At 43.8% G+C, this 20,800-nt stretch overlaps 1 protein-coding gene across 3 annotated transcripts in view; it reads left to right on the forward strand.

The window, feature by feature from the left end:
- The first annotated feature begins 334 nt into the window (after positions 1-334).
- LOC123356967 (nucleoporin p58/p45-like) overlaps positions 335-20,800 on the forward strand; it is a 59,106-nt gene continuing 38,640 nt past the window's right edge. The window contains exons 1-9 of one of the 3 annotated variants that reach the window (XM_045000224.1): positions 335-537; positions 4,346-4,485; positions 6,643-6,678; positions 10,705-10,857; positions 13,204-13,338; positions 16,084-16,194; positions 19,086-19,110; positions 19,896-19,961; positions 20,514-20,688. In XM_045000224.1, coding sequence (XP_044856159.1) covers positions 464-537; positions 4,346-4,485; positions 6,643-6,678; positions 10,705-10,857; positions 13,204-13,338; positions 16,084-16,194; positions 19,086-19,110; positions 19,896-19,961; positions 20,514-20,688 — 915 coding nt within the window. In that variant the 5' untranslated portion in view covers positions 335-463. Of the gene's footprint in view, positions 538-2,386; positions 2,605-4,345; positions 4,486-6,642; positions 6,679-10,704; positions 10,858-13,203; positions 13,339-16,083; positions 16,195-19,085; positions 19,111-19,895; positions 19,962-20,513; positions 20,689-20,800 lie in introns of those variants that run through there. The other 2 variants (XM_045000225.1, XM_045000223.1) reach the window with 2 other exon arrangements.

Genomic DNA, 20,800 nt, shown 5'->3' on the forward strand with positions numbered 1-20,800 from the left:
GGTGCCTATGTTGGTGGTCTACAGAATACAGTAATTATTCAATATATATATATATCTGTCCACACTGGTCATGAAAACTGTTCTAGATTACAGTCATGTCTGTCCAAGTCTGGGAATTGCTAGCACAGAGTCAATCATAGCGTAGCTAGAACTTTAACATGAAGCTTCCCTGATGTTTGGGTTTTGTGCTGATGTACTGCTTACTGACTGGTAAGTACAAATGCAACATTTGTGACATCATGGTCCAGTTGGCAAGTCAAGAAGTGAATTTCAAACAATGGAAATGCTCAGAGGCATCATCATTTCGATGTCATCTAGACCAAACTAGGAAAAAAGGGGTAAAGGTTAAAAAGCTGAAGGGACAACACAGAACCTTTAAAAAACAGTTGGCCTGGTCAAAATCCAGGCAGATAAAAACTGCATCTGCACTACTTGTGCGGGAGACTGGGTCACAGTCACTGCCATGTCAAGAAAGAACGATCTCTTTTGTCTGGGGCTATGTTGCAAGGGTGTCCCTCAGACTGATTCCACAAGTAGGTAAGAAACATTACTTCAAACTCCATTGTCATCAAGAACCTAACAGGCAATGGCATTTTGCCTTCTTCTGTCATTGACGAGTCTTGTTCAGGCCTCTTCTGTTAGCTGCCCTAATAGTGGGTCCCTACAGGCCAGGAAGAAAACTCTGTTGAGCTTAGATGTTGGACAGCATCTGTGTAAAAGAGGAGTCTATCTTCCTTGTCCATGGGTAGTCTTTTGGATTCCACAGGCTGTGGAGGTACAGGCAGAGCCCCTGAACGCTGGTGTCACAGGGACCATAAAAAGGCCATCCCTCAAGCATCCAGGTGTAAATATAAGCACAGGCCAACCAAAACACAACCATCCAGTGCAACTACCTGGTACGCTCTGCTTTTCAATAAAGACTATGCAGCAGACAGGGAATCTTCAGTTGCTTGTTTGAGGCATATTTAAGGCCCCTTTCCACAGTAACCTTCTGGCCTCTGACTTATATGCATATAGAATCTCAGCCCTAACATTGTATTAATATTTTTTTTTGCACAGAATGTCCTTTCTTTCTTTTTTTAAAGGGCACATGCTTGTTGATTACACAGTACTTTTTTCAATGTTTAATTGTTGCAATACTTTGTATTATGGACCTATAGCTATACATGATCATAAACTAAGATATGTACATATGTTTATTTGGAACTCCATGTCTGTGTATTATAGAAAAATGGATACCATCGTGGAAGTATGCATCTCTGTGTTTACAAGATTGGAGTGATTGTTGAGGCTGCAATCTAATGCAGATTTTCACTCCCACTGTAACTCAAAGTAATAAATAAATAACTCTTTTAACATTTCAAAGTTTGCAGTAAGATTAATTTTCATATGTAGACTTTTTCATGGACTGCAAGATTATGAATAACTTTTTATACTTTCCACCGATTGGTTTAGGTCAACACCCCAATCCTACAAACACTTATGCATGTGCGTAATTTTAAATTCGTGACTAGTCCAACTGATTTCAATAGAACTACTCACATGCTTAAAGTTGAGCTTGTGTGGAGGACAGAGACTTGTCGCCTCAGTATGTGTTAGGGTGACCAGATGTCCCGATTTTATAGGGACAGTCCTGATTTGGGGATCTTTTTCTTATATAGGCTCCTATTCAGGGCCAGTGCAACCCATTAGGAGACCTAGGCGGTTGCCTAGGGTGCTAACATTTGGGAGGCGGCAACCGCCGTGGCCGGATGTTCAGCCGCCGTGGTCATCATCGGTATTTCGGGGGCGGGACCTTCTGTCGCATAGGGTGCCAAAAAGGCTGCCGGCGCTCCTGCTCCTGCTCCTATTACCCCTCATCCCCATCCCCATTTTTCACATTTGCTGTCTGGCCACCCTAGTCTGTGTCGCAGGGCAGGATGGCAACACTGCTGTTATCAGTGGTATAAAGGTGTCAGAAACAGGGGACAGAAGAAACCAAGGTGACAGTTACATGCTGGGTGGGACATTGTCGCAGCAGTGCCCTGATTTTGGCATCGTGCTTGTCAGAACCCCAGGGGCAAATCAGGAGACGGGGGTGACATCACACCGGGATGCTGCAAAATCTACGGCAGGGGGCGCGGCGACCCCCGGCCCGCACTGTTACCTCAGCGCAGGATCCCGCGGGAATTTCACGCCCGGCCACGTGCCGGGGCGGGCGGGGCGCGCTCGGGCCTAGGCGCCCCGCCCGCGCGGTGACCCGGGGAGCAGAGCCCCGGCCGCCCGGAGCGAAGGGCTCAGCTGCCTGCCTGCCGGCGTTACTGTCCCTTTAAGTAAAGTCCGCGCGCAGCCGGCTCCCCCACTATCCCTGGGTGCATTGCGGTGGGGGGAGGGGGCTATTCTCGCCGCGCTGCTGCGTGTGGGGACGGGGAGTCACCCGCCGCGCCTGCTCCCCCGGTTTGAAGTTGGCGCCCGGGAGCGATGCGGCGCTGAGGAGACACAGGCCGCCGCCATGTCTGCGGGATTCTCCTTCGGGGCCGGCACGCTGGGCGCCGCCGCCGCCGCCGCTGCTGGGGCGGGAGGCGGCGGCGGGGGAGGCTTCTCCTTCGGAGCCGTCCAGCCGAGGTAACCGCGGCCCGCCTGCCCCCTGCTCCGGCCCGGGATGGGTCCGTCCCGCCCCGCGTTGGGGCGGTGAGCGCCCGATCGGGCCCTGCCTGCTGCGGCCCCACGTCTCTGAGCCTGACCCCGCTTCCCCGCAGGCGGAGCCGGGCCCCGGGAGCGCCCGGGCCCAGCCCCGGCCCTTCTCTGCGCTTCACGTGCCTCCTCTCCCGGCCGCCAGCGCCGCGCTGCCCCGGGCGGGGTGTCCCCGTCCCTGGCTGGGAGTCGTGGGGCCGGCGCGTGTGTGTGACTCGGGGGCCTGGCGGGGTTTCTCCGCCCGCTTCTTCTGCAGCGGCGGCAGAGCGCTCCGGAGGGGACAGGCCCGTCGCTCGGGGCTTTGAGGGGCTGGCGAAACGCCCCTTTCTGCCCAGTCGCCGTCAGGCTCCGCTTGCGCAAGAGCGACTAACGGGCTTCATCGAAAGCGGCGTCCGCCAATGCAAGTGTGGTGCCGCATTTGGGGGCGGGGGCCGACGTGCTGTTTTGTGGGGCCATGCCCCGTCCAGCCGTATGCTCCAAAGGGAAAGAGGGAATCAATATTTGTATTCTGGAAATCCCCTTTCCGCTCTGCTGTGTACCCTGTTACTGCAATTAACAAGTCCCCCCTCTCCCTCCCGTCGTCGTCCCCAGGCTTGGCGTTTAAAATCCAAGATCTGAATTCTGTGTTCATCCAGAGTGAAAATAAAAAATGCACGTTTCTAAGGAGAGTTGAATTATTGTCCCATTGGTCTCCACATGTGCCACATGCAGTAGAAAGGAGGGGCTTAATATGGAAAGGTGTAAACAATTTTGTTTAGGAACTGGTGCAGCTCCAGCCCCTGCAGGTTAGAGAATATTACGGTTTATATTGCTGGGAATGCAGGTGGAGCTGGACTGGTACAGAAATCTGATTACAAACCAACTTAGTGTAGCTAAGGATTCAGTGAGAACATGGCACTCAAATTTCATTTGACTGTATCTGCACTTGTACACTTTTCCACAGTATGTGACGGCCTTCCCTTTTGCTAAGGATTACTGTGAAAATCCCATTGGAGAACCCAACAGTGCTACTGCCTTACAGTTTCTTTGGTGTCTCACACAATTTAGGCATATTAATGTCCTAACTAGTATGTTGAAGATGTAACACATTATATACCATTAATGATGTACTGCAATACCCTCTGCTTATTGCTGCTTTTTACATCTACTGCAACTTATTGTTTTACATTAAGGATTTTTTGCTCCTCACAATACACTTTCTAAAATGTAAATACCAAAAACCTGTATTATTTTGTCATGCTTATTAGGGCCTGATTTATAAACTGAGCTTTGATGACTCAGTGAATATGCCCACAAGTGGTGATGTGGAGTAAATTGTCAGGAAAAAAACATGAAGGAATTAGGGGCACAATTTGCTTCAGAATTGGACTTGCAAAAATGGAGGCTTAATTTGGAAGTGAGGTTTTTAGAGTTTAAGAATCCATGAGTGATAAACTGAAAGTAAATTCATCTTTGTGATGGTTTGGTTATTGGCAGTAAAGTTTGATAGCTATATCTTGACAAACCAATTACTTTGGAACTTACTTTTAAAGAGAGCTTAGTGTCTTAATGGCTGAGACCTGTTGGCTGTGCTTGGGGAGGAACAGGGATGAAATAATTGCAAATATGGACGTATGAAATGGGTTAGTTTGCAAAATAATTGATGCTAATAGTCAGTTTTGTCTTGTAATAGCTCAACCGGAGGTCTTAATTTTGGAACCTTGGGCTCCTCGACTGCTGCAGCAACTACATCAGCTCCATCAGTGGGTTTTGGAAGTGGACTGTTTGGTTCAAAATCTACCACTGGGCTTGCTCTAGGAGGTACTAATACAGGTAGGAAATGCATGTGGATTTATTCCTTTAATGTAGCAGAAATTTGGGCTTTTGCATAATCTGTGTGTTTCATTAATTAGTAAATGAACAAACACAAAAAGGAAAACTAATGCACCACAAAGTTGTGCTGAAATGTTTTTAACAGATTTGCTAACATTGTATATAGCTGTAGTTATCTTTTTTAAAAATAAGATCTTAATAATGCATTACAGCATTACTATTACAAAAAACCCTGATAACTGAACCTTTAATAGATGAATGTACTTGCTTTCTGAAATTTTTATCTGGTCCTGTATATGAATTTTGTATAGGAGTTGGAATTTTATACTATGAAACACTGATTTTTACGGAGGCTTTGGCCATTCCAACAAGACTTCCCTAAAATGTGGATTTGTCTGTATATTTCCTGGAGGGAGAGGCCACCAAAATTTTGTGTGGATTATAGCTTGCAGTTGAATACAATATGGGGGTTCAGTGCAGTGTGGGTTTAAGGTTGTACTGTACTTTGTCTTTAAGGATATTCTGAAAATCATTGCTAAGATGCCATAAACACATTAATTTTCTATTATGTTGTCATTTACAATGCTATAGTTCTTGTAAGAGCTTCATATTAGCAATAATAATTTGGCCAAAACTTCCTTTCTAAGTTTGGGCAGTTGTGTATACTTTCTCAGGCTAACAGAGACCTTTTCTTCAGTCTTGTGCAAACCATTCAGTGGGTTATTTAACAGGAGTACAGAAGAAAACTTGTACCATTTTAAAATCGCCCATCGCACATGCACAATAGCTAATATTAGTTAATTGTGTACTGGCTCTGTTGGTTTTTGAGAATGCTGTCTCTTTCATACACTCTAATGGGATTGTCTAAAGTTACCTTTTACAGGGAATATTTGTTACATTGTTACATCATTGGATATTATAAATAAATTGCCTGGGGAGATTGTAGAATCTCTGTCATTGGAGATTTTTAAGAGCAGGTTAGACAAACACCTGTCAGGAATGTAGATAATATTTAGTCCTGCCAGGAGTGCAGGGGACTGGACTAGATGACCTCTTGAGGTCCCTTCCAGTTCTTTGATTCTGTGATATGAGTTTCATTATCCCCTTAGCTTGCCTCCCTGTTAGTCTATGATTCTAACGGATCACTCAATCAGGGTTGGAAGGGACCTTAGGAGATCATCTAATCCAACCCCCTGCTCAAAGCAGGGCCTATCCCCAGACAGATTTTTGCCCCAGATCCCTAAATGGCCCCCTCAAGGCTTGAACTCACAACCCTGGATTTAGCAGTCTAATGCTCAGACCACTGAGCTATCCCTCCGCCTTCTCCCCCGTTATTGTCCTCTAATTGAATTAGAAGTAAGTTTCTTAGAGGCTGAAATTGCATAACTCAGTAATGAGTGATCAATTATGATTTTAAATTTCTAAGGGAAGAAACTAATTTGAGACCCAGTATTCTGAGTAGACCATGGACTCTGTAATCCCTTCCACTATAATGCAAAACCACACTGTTGTGCATGTTGGCATTCCTGACAGCATGTAAATCTGGAGTTCAACCATTTAAAAACTCTGGTGTTTTTAGTGGCTTTAATTTCATTTAAATTGTAGTGTACTGCTTAACTGGCATTTTAATTGCATAGTCACTATTTACCAATGGCTCTTCAACACAAATGAGTTCTGTACATTGTTGACAAGTTAATTGTGCTTTCCCAGGTGGGTTTGTATTGCTAATACTTACTTGAAACCTATTCATATTTTGTGTTTAAGATTCTAAACTAGAGTAAATCTTTTATGTCCAAAAACACTTTATAAAACTTATTCCAATATACACCTCTGCCTTGATATAACGCTGTCCTTGGGAGCCAAAAAATCTTAACGCGCTATAGGTGAAACCGTGTTATATTGAACTTGCTTTGACCCACCAGAGTGCGCAGCCCTCCCCCCCGGACTACTGCTTTACTGCGTTATATCCAAATTTGTGTTATATCGGGTGGCGTTATATCGAGGTAGCAGTGTATCTTGTGTCATTGTGGAGACTGCAACACAATATAATTCAGTATTTTACTGGTACTAACAAACAACTACTAAATTGTGTGTCTGAAGCTTGGTAAAATATGATATAAAGTTGATTATGGATTTTTATTTTGTTTTTCTTGGCAGGAACAGCTACAACTATTGCTACAGGATTAACACTGGGTAAGAGCCACATATTTAGAAGCTATTAGTATTTGGAGACAAACAAATATGCTCTAGGCCAGGGGTTCTCAAACTGGGGATTGGGACCCCTCAGGGAGTCGTGAGTTTATTACAAATGGGGATCACAAGCTGTCAGCCTCCACCCCAAAGTCTGCTTTGCCTCCAGCATTTATACTGGTGTTAAATATATAAAAAAGCATTTTTAGTTTGTAAGGGGTTCGCACTCAGAGGCTTGCTATGTGAAAGAGGTCACCAGTACAAAAGTTTGAGAACTACTGCTCTAGACCAATTGTTCTCAGACTGTGAGTTCTTGCCGAGGCAGAGACCTGGTAGCCGCATGGCATGGGTTCTCCTCATATTAAAGCTAAAAGTATATTAATATTTCTCCATGTAAGGAATTATTGTAGTTGCCACGGGTTTAATGCTGCCACTGATGGGAGGTCAGGTACACATGGTTATGAGGAAACTTTTGGCTCTTTTTATGGCAATTTGCTGAAACTGGTTTCAAAGGATTGATATACTGTTGGCTGAGACTAATGAGGCCGTGGGCTATATGTGTTGTTTTGGACCAAAGTGCACTGAACTGAAGAACGTGGGTGCTCTGTCTAGTTGACATTTGCTCACCCTTACATTTCTGGGGCCTGCTGAGCTTTAGGAACCATGTCAGTGCTGTTTGACACACACACACACACACACACACACACACACACACACACACACACACACACACACACACACACACACACACACACACACACACACACACACACACACACACACACACACACACACACACACACACACACACACACACACACACACACACACACACACACACACACACTTTTCAAATTGATGCTCTTCAGGGAAACGTTCATGTTTCTTCACAGATATACTTTTAGTGATGGTTCCTTCCCGCACCAAAGTTTATTGTACATCTATCAACCTTAGATATGGCAATATCCACTCTGGTGTTCTCCATCAGAACTGCTGCCTCTACACAGTTGAGGGAGTACAGAACCCTTTCAAGACCTAAAATTGTTGACTTCCTGCGTGGATAAACCACTTATTGTATAATGTTTATGTGAATGCACATTACCTCTGTGGGTCATGCACAAAGAGAGCACTGTCTCGTTCAGTGTTTCTTCATTCACAGTGTCAAGATCCATTTGGTTGTGGAAAGCTGTTTTTTGGCCTTCCATTCAGTATGACTGAAGTGTGTTAGCTTGTTCACCTCAAGTGATATTACTGTCTTTGGTGATGAACTTGCATTGGTAAACTGATATCAACAGATATTATCATTCTGGTTAGGTTGGGGCCCATTGTTCTGGGCACAGTATATTTTCTGCCCCAAAGAGCTAACAGTCTAAATAGACAAGTTAGACAAAGGGTGGGAAAGGAAACAGGTGAAATTATGTTGGATTCAAAGTTTGTAGGTTCAGATCCCCATGGAGTCTCCAATAGAAAGACAACTGGATTTGTTGTTAAAAAAGAACTTTGCTGCCTACCCTTCGCTTGAGTGAACCTGGCATGAACAGACTTGTTCTCTAACTCCTTTTGATGGACGGACAAAAAGTGTTGAGCTGGGAAGGAGCCTTCGGAAGATATTTCTACCTTCATTGTTTCTCTGATGCTTCTTTAAATATTTCATATTTCTCAGTCATGGTTATGGCAAGAAATGCAGGTGTCAGTGTACCTGTTCCTGAAAATCAGATAGCAAAGCAAAATAGCTCCTTGCCCAAAGCAGCAGCTGAGTTCTAGGTGAAATTAAAGTAAGCTATACCACCATTCAAAGCAGCATAGAAGAGGATACAGTCATATTATAGCATCAGACTGTTTTTATGCTGTTCTGTGAACAAGTTCAATGAAAGAGGCCTAGTGTAATAGAGGAAGATAGAACAAATCAAGGGAAAATCACCCCCAGAACAGACTGCATGACCCCTAGAATACATGTTTGGAAGTGGTGTCCTCTCCTGTACGGAGAAATAGTCACTCATTTCATTGAGCAAACTGGCAGTTACCTTCCAGTTACCAAGTTTAGCTTTCTTAGTCCTGGCCAAAAGACCTTCTCACCATTACTGTTTCTATCCAAAACAACTCAGAATTAAGGAGAGGGCTGTAATGATTCTGGTGGCATCATACTGGCTGCAGAGAGTATGATTGTCAGACCTAATAACATGACACTAAAACCTGGTATGACAATGAGGTGTACCCACTATAAGAACCTAAACAGAACCACAAATGTTTCTGCCCTTCAGAAAGGACCTATATACATATGGTCCCATCATGTTACCTAATAAAGCTTTCTTCCTGGCATTTGAAAGGAAGTAACTGAAGGAATTATATTTGGGCAGAAAATCTCTATGCTTATAACTTCCAAATAAGTTGACTAACTTAGTGTGCTCCATAATCTGACTAAAACCTAAAAGCTGGTGTTCAGTAAGTAGTTACACCAAGTTTGACAAAAATGGAGAATCTACTAGAGTTCCATCAGGACTGTTTCACTATGAGTTTAAAGGTGCCCAAGTTAAAGCACACATTAAATGTATCCCATGTAGGGGGTGTCCAGTGGGAAGAATCTCTCCATCTATATACTAAAATTTCTTCAATCAGCTTCTCATAAACTTCAACAGAACTCTAACCTGGTGCTGTATGCCCTGCACATGACCACGCTTTGAACACTTGGTGGACCTTCTTACCAAGTCATTCTTGCAGCCAAGCAAATATTGGATTTGGGAGCTCTGTCAATAAAAAAAACACAGCACCTGTCCTTTATAATTATATATTTTTTGCATGATCTTGACATTCGTCCTTAAAGTCTGCTCCACATGTTACTCTACTACAATCACACCTACAATCTACATGACTGATGGAAAAGCTATGGTACTCCTTTCCATTCTGTATGGATTTTTACATCCTGATGTCTGTGCAGCAGTAAAAGGTCTAGACAGTACACCCTCACTGTAACAATGCCCTGGGGAGCCAAGCCATTGGTAAATCCAGTGATTTGTTCTAGTGATGGGAGGGCAGGGGAGAGGAAGAAATTCTCCAGCTGTGGCTGGGGCACAGGACTCCTTCGGCCCCGGGGCTGCTGCAGGAGCTGACAGTGTTCCTCCAGCAGCTTTGGGGCCAGAGGTGGGATCCAGCAACCACATTCATTATAGCCCAAGTTTCACTATTGCGAAGGGCATTCTAGCAAGGGTCTACTGTATTCTAATTGTAAGGGACAACAAATACAAGTCAAAGAATTTACCTTCTCTATGCTGAGCACACTTGAACAGGTGTAGCAGTTTTTTGTGTGGATTCCTGTCCCTCCCTGTATTCTGTATCAAAATACTTCAAAGCTGATATGCAAGTCTCATTCAGTGCTGTATTTGGGATTATAATGTTGCAGGATATAATAAATCTGTCAGTAAATCAAAACAATCTGGGTGCATATTTGAGTTTGCTTATATGTTAGGTTAATTTCTCTTCATAGCTATATGCTGATGGATTACCATTGTGGGATTCTGAGCGCCTTCCTTTTATGAAGAACAGTAAAACTTCCTTTCTTCAAGTAGTAATGACCACAGATCCAAACGATCCTGATTTAGTAGAAGGATCACTACTCAAGAGATAAATTAATAATGTTTAACTCTCAATTTAAATTAGAAGGACACAATTTTCATTATACCTCTGACAGATGTTCAGGTCTCAGTTTTGACTTAACAGATACAAATAAACAAGACCCATTGTAAGATCTGTGGACCTTCCTATTTGAAGAGAGGAAATGCTGTGATAAGCTTTTATACATAATCTTATTGTCTTCCTTGTGTAGAAAGGAACCAAACCAAACCAAAATGTGGGGTTATGTGGGATTCCTTCAAGGTCCTTGTCATGGCATTTACTTGGTAAAATTCATTTTGAAGGTCATAAGTTTACTTTAAAATTTTGGTATTTAGAATGCATGACACCTGGTGACAAAAATGTTAACTTAAACATTTATGCCTCAACAAAATGTCTTAAGAATTATGTTCATTGTTGTAGGAGCTCCTGCCGCTACATCAGCCTCTACCACAGGTTTTAGTTTAGGGTTCAACAAACCTGCAGGATCGGCCACACCATTTGCTTTGCCTATTACATCTACCTCAGCAAGTGGCCTCTCACTTTCTTCTGCTCTTACATCAACTCCTGCAGTAGGTAAGGAAATACTATTTTGCACTCCGTGCTGCATTTTGCATTCAGACATATCAAAGTACTTTACAAGCACTCTGAAATAGATGAGCATCCTTACTATTCATATTGTCATTGCTTGCCTTTTACATGGGACTAATCTGAAACACAGAATTTAAGTGACTGGTTGAGGTTTACTGGTGTTTATATTAGGAATCCTAGCATAGATGGGTCAGCAGGTACTATCGTTGTTTAAATGCTCAGAGTTTCTTTTAAGCACCACATCATCTGGTAGTTATAGGTGATGTCTCATCTACACCAGAGTTTCTAATGTTGCCAATACCAGTGGAGCTCAATTGTGTTGGCAGTGGTGGGAAATCGTTTTTAAAAATGATCTCCCAAGTGTAGAAAGGGCATCATAATCTTGAAAATGGTTAATGTCTACTGTCAATGAGACAAATGGTTTTGGTACTGTTAAACCATGATGGAGAATATGTACCTACGGTAAGATGTCCCATGCTTAACATACTAATATGCAGTTGGCACCTTCTCCATATATGCAGTTTACACAACCATATTTTCCATAATCAAGTGTTCATTGAAAAGCCAGCTACATCAGCTAACCGTATGTGTGTACACCAAAGCTGTTCACCACACTTTCCCACATTCTCGTTTGTCAAGATGCTACAATATTTCACCTCTTATTCTCTGCATGTTCCAAAAACTCAAATCATCCATTCAAGTAGAAGCTTTAAAGTCACAATTAGCCGTTGTTTTTAGCCTCTACTATGTGAGATACTTTGATGTTCAGCTGGATCTAGTCATCTTCACCTACATGCAGAACTAAGAGCAAGATTCCACTTAGTTTGCAGCAACAAGTACCTAAATTGCGTCAGATTCTGCAGCATTCTACTGGAAATTCTTAAAAAATTTTGATAGCTTCAGATAAACTTGAATAAAGATGTTTTGATTGAATTACGTTTTAAAATGAATATTACAGTCAGTACAGTTGCCCCCTGTCGGTGATGATTAGGGCCCTACCAAATTCACGGTCCATTTCACGGCCAGCGGGTTTTTTAATTGGTCAGTTTCACAATTTCAGATGTTTACATCTGGAAGTTCACACTGTTGTAATAGTGGGGGTCCCAACCCAAAATGGGATTATGGGAGGGTTTGCAGAGTTGTTTGGAGTGGGTGGGGCTGGCCGTCCCAAGATTGCCACCGTCACTTCTGTGCTGACTAGGCAGCAGCCTCAGAGCTTCCTGCAGTTAGAGGAGGTTCCAGGAGTGGGGGGTGGGTAGGATCTCCCCCATACTACTAGGAATGCCCCAGCCGGGGGCTCCTAGCTGCTAGTCCAGGACAGATTAAGGCCGGGGTCCCCTGGAAAAATGGGTGCCCAGCCCCAGGGTGGAAGCCTCAAGCACGGGCAGCCTTGAGTCCTGACTGCCCCAAACCATGGCTGGGGGGGCCGAAGCCCTGAGTCTGGGCTGCCCTGAGACTGGGCGGGAGCAGCAGGGGCGCTGCATCTGCTGGGGAGGGTAGAAGCCCCAAGCCCTGGCTGGTGTGGGGTGGGGGCTGCGGAAGCCTTGAGCCCGGGCTGACCTGGCAGGGGGAGGGTGGAAGACCCAAGCATGGGCTGCCTTAGCTGCAGCTGGCAGGCGCGGAAGCCCACAGCCCCGGCCAGAGCTGCTGCAGGAGGAAGCTAGGAGCCGATTGGGAGGAAGGGCAAAATTCCTGATTCCGGGCTGACCTGGCTGGAGCGACAGGGAGCAGAAGCCCAAAGCTTTGGCTGCGGGGCTGCCCCAATCCCTGACTGGACCAGGGGGGGGTGGGGGGGTGACGAGCCCAGTCTACTCCAGCTGCAGCTGCCAGGAGCAGAAACCCCCAGCATGGCAGGAGATACTGGGGGAGGAAACCAAGAGCTCTGCGCTCAGAGCTGCAGCAGGAGCTGTGAGGGTGGGAGGGGAACAGAAGCCCGAAGCTGCTGCAGCGCAGAAGTGAGGGTGAACCGCCCTCATTTCTGTGCTGATTCTGGAGGTAGCTCTGATCTCCCCACCAAGAGCAGCCATGCAGGGGAAGGACAACTCCTGCCCCTCCCCAGCGTGGCTGGACTAGCAGCTAGGAGCTCCAGGCTCTCAGCATCAGGGGAGATCAGATTTCATGGGCTGATTTCACGGTCTGTGATATGTCCGTGAAATTGGTAGGGTCCTAGTGATGATATTAAATTTAGTTTATTGCTGCAGATTTCATTCAGTGTTAACTCTCCTTTATGATGAATGAGGCAGTTCACACCTGTGAGTAATTATTTTAGGCTGTCTGCAGACTGTATAGTCTGTGTATTAAGGATGGTTTCATTCTTCCTTTTAATTTCAGGTTCTACTGGCTTTACATTAAATTTGGGTGGGACAGCTGCCCCAACTACAAGTGCATCCACAGGCCTTTCACTGGGAGGAGCCTTAGCTGGTTTGGGAGGTACACTCTTCCAGAATGCAACCACAGCAGCAACAGGTAAAAATAGTTTTATTCTTTTCCCACTTCTATTTCGCAGTGCTGAAACACAAGTAACAGCATGTGGCTACTGTAAAACTTAAATAATTCCCTCTGAAACTTTTGCATTTTCCCTGAATGTTACTGGTTTTAGCAAGTCATAAAATACCAGACAATACAATTACCTTCTAAATATTCTACTTCTTCCGCCTTAAATTAATTTAATTTTGGCAGCTTTCTGCAAGAATGTAAGTATTTTTCCATTACTCCTGGGGGACTTCTGCAACAATGCACGCATGCGGAATTCATGTCCCCCACAGATTTCTTTGCTTCCCCGCAGAGAAATGACTTTCTGCTGGGGAAGCAAAGGGAAGCCACAAGAGCGGTCATGCGCTACTCCCCAGCAGCACAGGTGTATTGTTTTGGATGCCCGGAGCAGCCAGCAGAGAGGTAAATCACTGGAGAGCTGGGGTGCTCCAGCCAGGGGCTCCTACCCTGTGCCAGGCTAAGCTGCTCACCCTGGCTGGGCTGAGGAGGACAGAACTTTCTCTTCCTCTGCAAGGAGCAGCAAGAGCTAGGTCAGACCCACCCGCAGAAAACTCACTGACTGCAGGAAGCTCCACATAATCCCCCCCACACTTCCTTCCCCCATCGCTCCTCAGCCATGGGGCAGTGGGAGGGAAACTGCTCCCCCATCTGACCAACCCCTGTGTATCCGGACCCACCTCATACCCAGATCACCCCACCAAGCCTCACCACCTGCACCCAGACCCCCGTGCCACTGATCTCCCCCCCCCCCCCCAACCAAACCTACACCCTAATGAGCCTTACTCTTTGCATCCAGAGTCCCTTTGCACCCAGACCCCCCTTGCCAAGCCCCATCTCTCTGCATCTGGACTCCACCTCTGCACTGAGACCACTCTCCACACTCTAATCCTCACTCCATCTGCACCTAGGCGACCCTAACTAGCCCCCTGCACTTAGATCCCTGCTCCACTGAATCCCACCAAGCCAGCACCTGGACCCCCCCTGCTGAGGATTTCACACCAAGACACCCCCCCACACACACTCCCCCCAAGTCCCAACCACCTTCACCTGGACTCCCCTGCAGAGTCCCATTGTGTCTGCACCCCAGTTCATCCAGATCCGCACCCAGACCCCCCCATCATGCCACCCACACCCAGATTGCCCCACACAGAACCCTATCATCAAACACCTTGATCTCCTCACACTAAGCCCCTCCATACTTGGATCCTGCTGGGATAAGCTTGCCTGCCTACATCTAGTGTGCTTGGCACAGAGGAGCAGGCCTGGTTCTTGCACTGTGTCAGGGTTGGGTGCAGCTTTACCACAAAGTCCATGTTCCGGGTGGGGGAGGGGGCAGGATTATCTCCCACCTCTGTGCAGTCAGTGTCTTGTGCTCCCTACTGCCATGCTGGAGCCTCCACATTTATTTATTGACAAAATGTGCAGAGTTTTGCAGGGTTTTAAAATATGTGCAGAATTCTTTTGGCGCAGAATTCCCTCAGAAGTATTCCATGAAGTAGTTACCATAGCTGCCATAAGAGTGTTATGTGATCATAAATGGAAGGGGAGGTGTTCTATAAAATAATCTCTTCATTAATATGTGGTTTGCACTATGAAATGCTTTGAGAACTCTTAGTATAAAATAGTCACTGGTTCCTTTGTTTTAGCAGTGATTTTTGTGAGTGAATTTAGAAAACCTTTGAGCTACAGTAGTGGAACTTTAAATCCCCTTTGTTAGATCGGGACCCCCTCCAGCCCCGATGTCCAGGGACAACAGCTTGGAGAAAAACGTAGTATATATCCCTCTATCCTCTGCTGTTAAAAGGGAGGGTGCTGTTCCTGGATCCAATGTGGGGTGGAGTGAGGAGCACTCCAATCTTTCATATTGGCCGTAGTTGTCTAATAAATATGGTATTTTTCCTCTTTTTATTATATTGCAGTAGTGCCCTGTGACTTTAGTCAGGCTTGGGCCTCCAGTGTGCAGGGGTTGTAAAAATACAGGAATTCATTTTCTCTATTCTGAAACACTTAGTGTAGTTGCTGTATGGAATGGAGAGCTTTACTTTCTCCCTTTGGCTGATGTGGGAAGGTGAGATCTCTTCATACCCTTTCCTAGCTACTTGGAGAAATGCCTCAAATCGTTACTTTCCTTAAAAACTTCTAGAAAAGATGATGAGAGATTCTGTCACCTTCCTGTTCACACTCCCCCAAAATAATAATAATCCTATTCAGCTGTAGGAAGTGGCTAGTTGCTAAGTGACATTTATAAGAATTTTGTACACTGCTTCTCAGAGTCCTGGAGAAGGCCTCTGTGAAACTAACAAGATCTTTTTGTAAACTCTGGTCAATTGCTGTCTGTTGGCCACTGGCCATACGAAAAACTAATGGCTCAAATTTTCAGTGCTGGCTGCTTGCTATTTTGCATATAAAATGCAATTAAGTGGATATTGCACACTCCTTTCAGTGTGTGGAAGTAATGTTGAAAAATAGTGTATTAATCCTGAGTGAGGCAACATGACACTATGCAGTGATGAGGCAGGTAAAGATGTTAAAATTAGATATTTAGAACATAGAAGAAATTGTTTTTCTTCTCTTTACGTTATTTTCACTGAACTTCCTGACCCAAGTATAGCTAAACAAATCCTGAAAACAAGATGACATACATAAATCTAATCACAATATATTGAAGCTAAAACACTAAATTATGTGTTACTGAAATACTTTTTGGGTTATTTGTAGGACTCGGACAGAATGCTCTGAGTTTGACTCTGGGGACGACTTCTGCTCCTTCAACTACTGTTAATGAAGGTCTTGGTGGCATAGATTTTAGTAGTTCTTCAGATAAAAAGAGTAAGTTGTTGATGCAATATTGTTTTTCTGTAATTTTTATGAAACCTTGGAAAATACCTGCTATAAAAATTCTGTTTGAAAGCACTTAGTTGAAAGATGTAAGTGAGGAGGCATTGATGGCTTGGTTTTTCTAACTCTTAATGGACACTGTAAAAATAAAGTATTTAAAAATATCTTTATTAATCAAGGGTGGTTTTAAGATTGATAAAGCTAAAAAAGAAATTATGCAGTTTAGTTGTAGCTGTGTTGGTCTCAGGACATTAAAGAGACACGGTGAGTGAGGTAGTATGTTTTATAGGACCATCTTCTATTGGTGAGAGAGACAGAGCTCTTCTTGAGGTCTGGGAAAGGTACTCCCAGCATCACAGCAAACTGCATGGTGGAAGAGATTGTTTAGTATATGTAGTTAGTACATGTTGTAAGGCAGTATTTCTCGAACTTGGGACGCCACTTGTGTAGGGAAAGCCCCTGGCAGGCCGGGCCGGTTTGTTTACCTGCCGCGTCCTCAGGTCCAGCCGATCACGGCTCCCACTGACCGCCATTCACTGCTCCAGGCCAATAGGAGCTGCTGGAAGTGACACAGGCCAAGGGACGTACTGGCCATTGCTTCCAGCAGCCCCCTTTGGCATGGAATAGCGAACCACAGCCAGTGGGAGCTGCGATCAGCCGGACCTGCGGGCGCGGCAGGTAAACACACCGGCCTGGCCTGCCAGGGGCTTTCCCTACACAAGCGGTGTCCCAAGTTTGGGAAACACTGTTGCAAGGAACCATTCAAAAGATGAGATGGAGAGCTTAAATTCATTACTCTGCTAGACATAGGCACTGATTCCGTGGGTGCTTGGGGCTGGAGAACTCACAGAAGAAAAAAAAATAGTGGGTACTCAGTGCCCACTGTCGGGCCCCGCCAATCAGTTCCTCCCCCCTGTGCCTCCTGTCCACCACAATCAGCTGTTCAGAGGTGTGCAGGAGGCACTGGGGGGAAGGAGTGGAGCAAGGGCAGAGAAGGGAACGAGAAGGGGTGGGGTGGGGCCTTAGGGGAAGGGGTGAAGTGGGGGTTGGGCCTTGGGGTGGAGTGGGGGTCAAGCACCCTCGGGGAAATGAGGAAGCCTGAGGAAGTGCTGCTAGACACTAAAAATCACAGATTGAACAGAAACACTAGATTTATGGTTTATTACTGCAATCTGAACCATCTAACCCCCTCTCTTTATTCTATAACTGCAGAGGTGTTAACAGGCCATGCTACCTTGAATATTCCCTTACAATATGTGCTAACTACTTACGGTAAACAATCTCTTCCACCTTGCATTTTGCGGTGACGCTGGGAGTACCTTTCCCAGACCTGAAGAAGAGCTCTGTGTGTCTCAAAAGCTTCTCTCTCTCTCACCAACAGAAGTTGGTCCAATAAAATATATTACCTCACCCACCTTGTCTCTCTAAAAGAAAAATAGTAATTTACTCTTTGCACTTCTCTTGCTGTGGAAATTTGACTAAGTTTTCAACTATTTTAACTTGTAGGTTCTTATACATAAATACAGTGCAGCAATATTTTGCTTGCAAACTTGGTGTAATGCAATGCCTCTGAGTGGATTGTTGGCAGCAAGGATCAAACTTGGGATCTCTGAGTCTTAAAGTATGAATCTCTACAGGTCTGTTGCCTCAAAGGCTGTGTCAGGCTCGCACATGTCCACATGTACTCTGATCACTTGGGAGTGCGGGGGAAATAGAGCTAGACTATAAGTGTGTGTTACAAATGCAAAGAACCTGTTTGAAAGCAACTTTCTTTCATTGCAATGAATTTTAAGTCATGGAAGCATTTCTAATCATGTGGGGTTTATGTAACTCTCCTACAAAGTTGATTAAAATAGTCTGTAATCTTCTTACTGTCTTTCTAATACTTTACAGTAATATACTTTTAAAATTCCTTAATAAAATATTATATCAAAAGCAGTTTAAAAAAAGTACTTTCGTACTTACAGTACACTTTTTGCCAATTAGTAAGTAATGTTTATGAAGTTGATATGAGCATACATTAAGGGGGTTTGGTCTTCCACTTCCCATGTCAGACACTAGCTAAACTAGTTATTCCCAGAGTTTTAAAGCAAAGATGATGCATTTTCTTCAGTGTTCACATTATAGTTGAGTAATCCCTTGGTTTTTGTGGGGAGAGGGTAGTTAAGAGCAGTTGTTCAGGGTAGCTATTTCAAAGGCTGGAATAGTAGAATAGCAGGTTAGAAACCATATAAAATCGACCCTTGTGAGTCTTACTTGAGCCAGCAGAAGGGTATGTATTGCATGTTTTGTGAAAGAAGACTTTGCTAAAGGAGTGTACTGGTACAGTGGGAAATGTGGAGGAGGCCTATCACTTAAGAGCCGTATAATTACCTATTACCATAATATCTGAGTGCCTCAGAATTATTAATGAGTTTATTCTCTCAGCATCACTGTGCAGTAGGGAAGTATTATCTCCTTTTTACACATGAGGAACTGAGGCACAGAGAGACTACGTGACTCATCTGTAGTCACACCGGAGGTCTCTGGTGAAGCAAAGCATTGGACCATAGTTTCCAGAGTCTCAGGGTAGTGCCCTCTCTGCCGAACCATCATTCCTGTTCAGGAGATCCTTGTCTGTAAAGTGCCATGCACCACAGTGATGCTGTCTAAATAAGAGAGACTGTAAGTGGTAGGGGGCAGGGAATAGAAACCTGTAATGAAGGAGGAGGGGAAGAGTCAATTAAATTTTCTTCCAACGGGGCTGACCTAATGCCCTAAGCTAACATGCACAGAGGTGAGTGATAGTCATCAGTCCTTCCCCCAAAAATGTCTTAAGGCTTATTTTGCTTGACAGTTGTTCAAGATATCAATTCTTATATAAAATTATCTGTATCTTCTAGGTGATAAAACAGGAACAAGACCAGAGTAAGTATGTTTAGTATTCCTCTTTACGTTCTACAGTAAAGTTCCAGTTTCTAAGTTTTCACTTAGAAAATAGTGAAGCTTTAAAATGTTTCTCCTATTTTGTTTCTTTGGCCTTTAAAAATGCCTATATACTATGAAGATGCAATTATCACTGTTAAATACGTTATGGGAGTTGACTGTTCTGATTAAATTTTGTAGGACTCAAATAGGTGGAGAGGGGGTCACTGTCCCATAAACCACAAAATACATATCCAGTGTTTCTGGTTATTAGTAATTAGTTTGTAATAGCACCAAAGGTGTGCTAGATGCTTTCCAAATGCAGAGGGGGCATGGTCCCTGTCTAGAGGCATATGTAACCTTGAATTTGCTTAGTTTAGCTTCATGTAGAAAGTCGTATTTAGTAGCTGGAGTTCAGAACAGAGAGAGAGGACTCCTGTGGTCTCTCTGTTCCTGACTCTCTTGCAGACTCGTTACATGTTTTTTGGAAAATCTCATCATACTCATCTGTAAAACTAAACTCTTGCAAAACACTGAAGAAGTTGGTCCAATCAGATATTACCTCACCCATCGTATCTCAGTGAAGAATTAAGTAAGTTGGTGCAGTTCTTCACAATTGGTTTTATAAAACGAAATTCAAATCATTATTACTTATTATAGTATTCATAAATTTAGATACATACTTGAACAGCAGAATGAATATTTACAGCTCTTTGACTGTTTAGTAGTGGGGTAAAGTTGTTTAAAAGTACTCTGTGTCTGTGTATGCATATGTTATCTTTTGGCAGAGATAGTAAAGCACTGAAGGATGAAAATCTACCTCTACTAATCTGTCAAGATGTAGAAAATCTCCAGTAAGTATTTTCCTTATACTAGTTGGGATAACCAAATAATTATGTTGTCATGCTTTAAAGTAACAAGTTGTTTAATCACACTTTTAAAAATTGTTTTAGATAGTGAGGATACACTGCTTATCTTTTGAAGGTACAAGATATTTAGAGGGTTATCTTTTATTGAAGTTCCAGTTTTAGAATGTTGGGGGTGATGGTGAAATTATAGGTTTCAGAGTAGCAGCCGTGTTAGTCTGTATCTGCAAAAAGAACAGGAGTACTTGTGGCACCTTAAAGACTAACATTTATTTTAGCATGAGCTTTCATGAGCTGCAGCTCACTTCTTCGATAAATTTGTTAGTCTTTAAGGTGCCACAAGTACTCCTGTTCTTTTTGGTGAAATTATAGAATATTGCAGTTCTGTAAAAGAGGCAAAAGCCAAAATTATCACTCAGTATTGGTGGTTTGGGATTTCATCAAGATTAATTTTATTTTTATTAAAACAATACTCAAGAGGTAAAACATTTGTGTGCTTTAAATGTAACAAAATAAACTTCTGCTTCCAACTTTTTTCAGGAAATTTGTGAAAGAACAAAAACAAGTGCAGGAAGAAATTAGTAGAATGTCTTCCAAAGCAATGCTTAAAGTACAGGAAGATATTAAAGCTTTGAAACAGCTTTTGTCAGTGGCTGCTAGTGGACTACAGAGAAACACTCTTAATATTGACAAATTGAAAATAGAAACTGCCCAGGTATGTTAACAAACAAGTATCATTTTATTAGCTCAGATCAGTAAGCATATGATTTCACATAAGGTGAGAGGCATTCAGTGTTGTCAATCACTCTAATATTAGAAGCTCAAAT

The sequence above is a fragment of the Mauremys mutica genome, unplaced genomic scaffold (assembly GCF_020497125.1).
Source record: "Mauremys mutica isolate MM-2020 ecotype Southern unplaced genomic scaffold, ASM2049712v1 000102F_np12_subseq_7507455:7611277_obj, whole genome shotgun sequence".
In the NCBI taxonomy this organism is placed as follows: Eukaryota; Metazoa; Chordata; order Testudines; family Geoemydidae; genus Mauremys; species Mauremys mutica.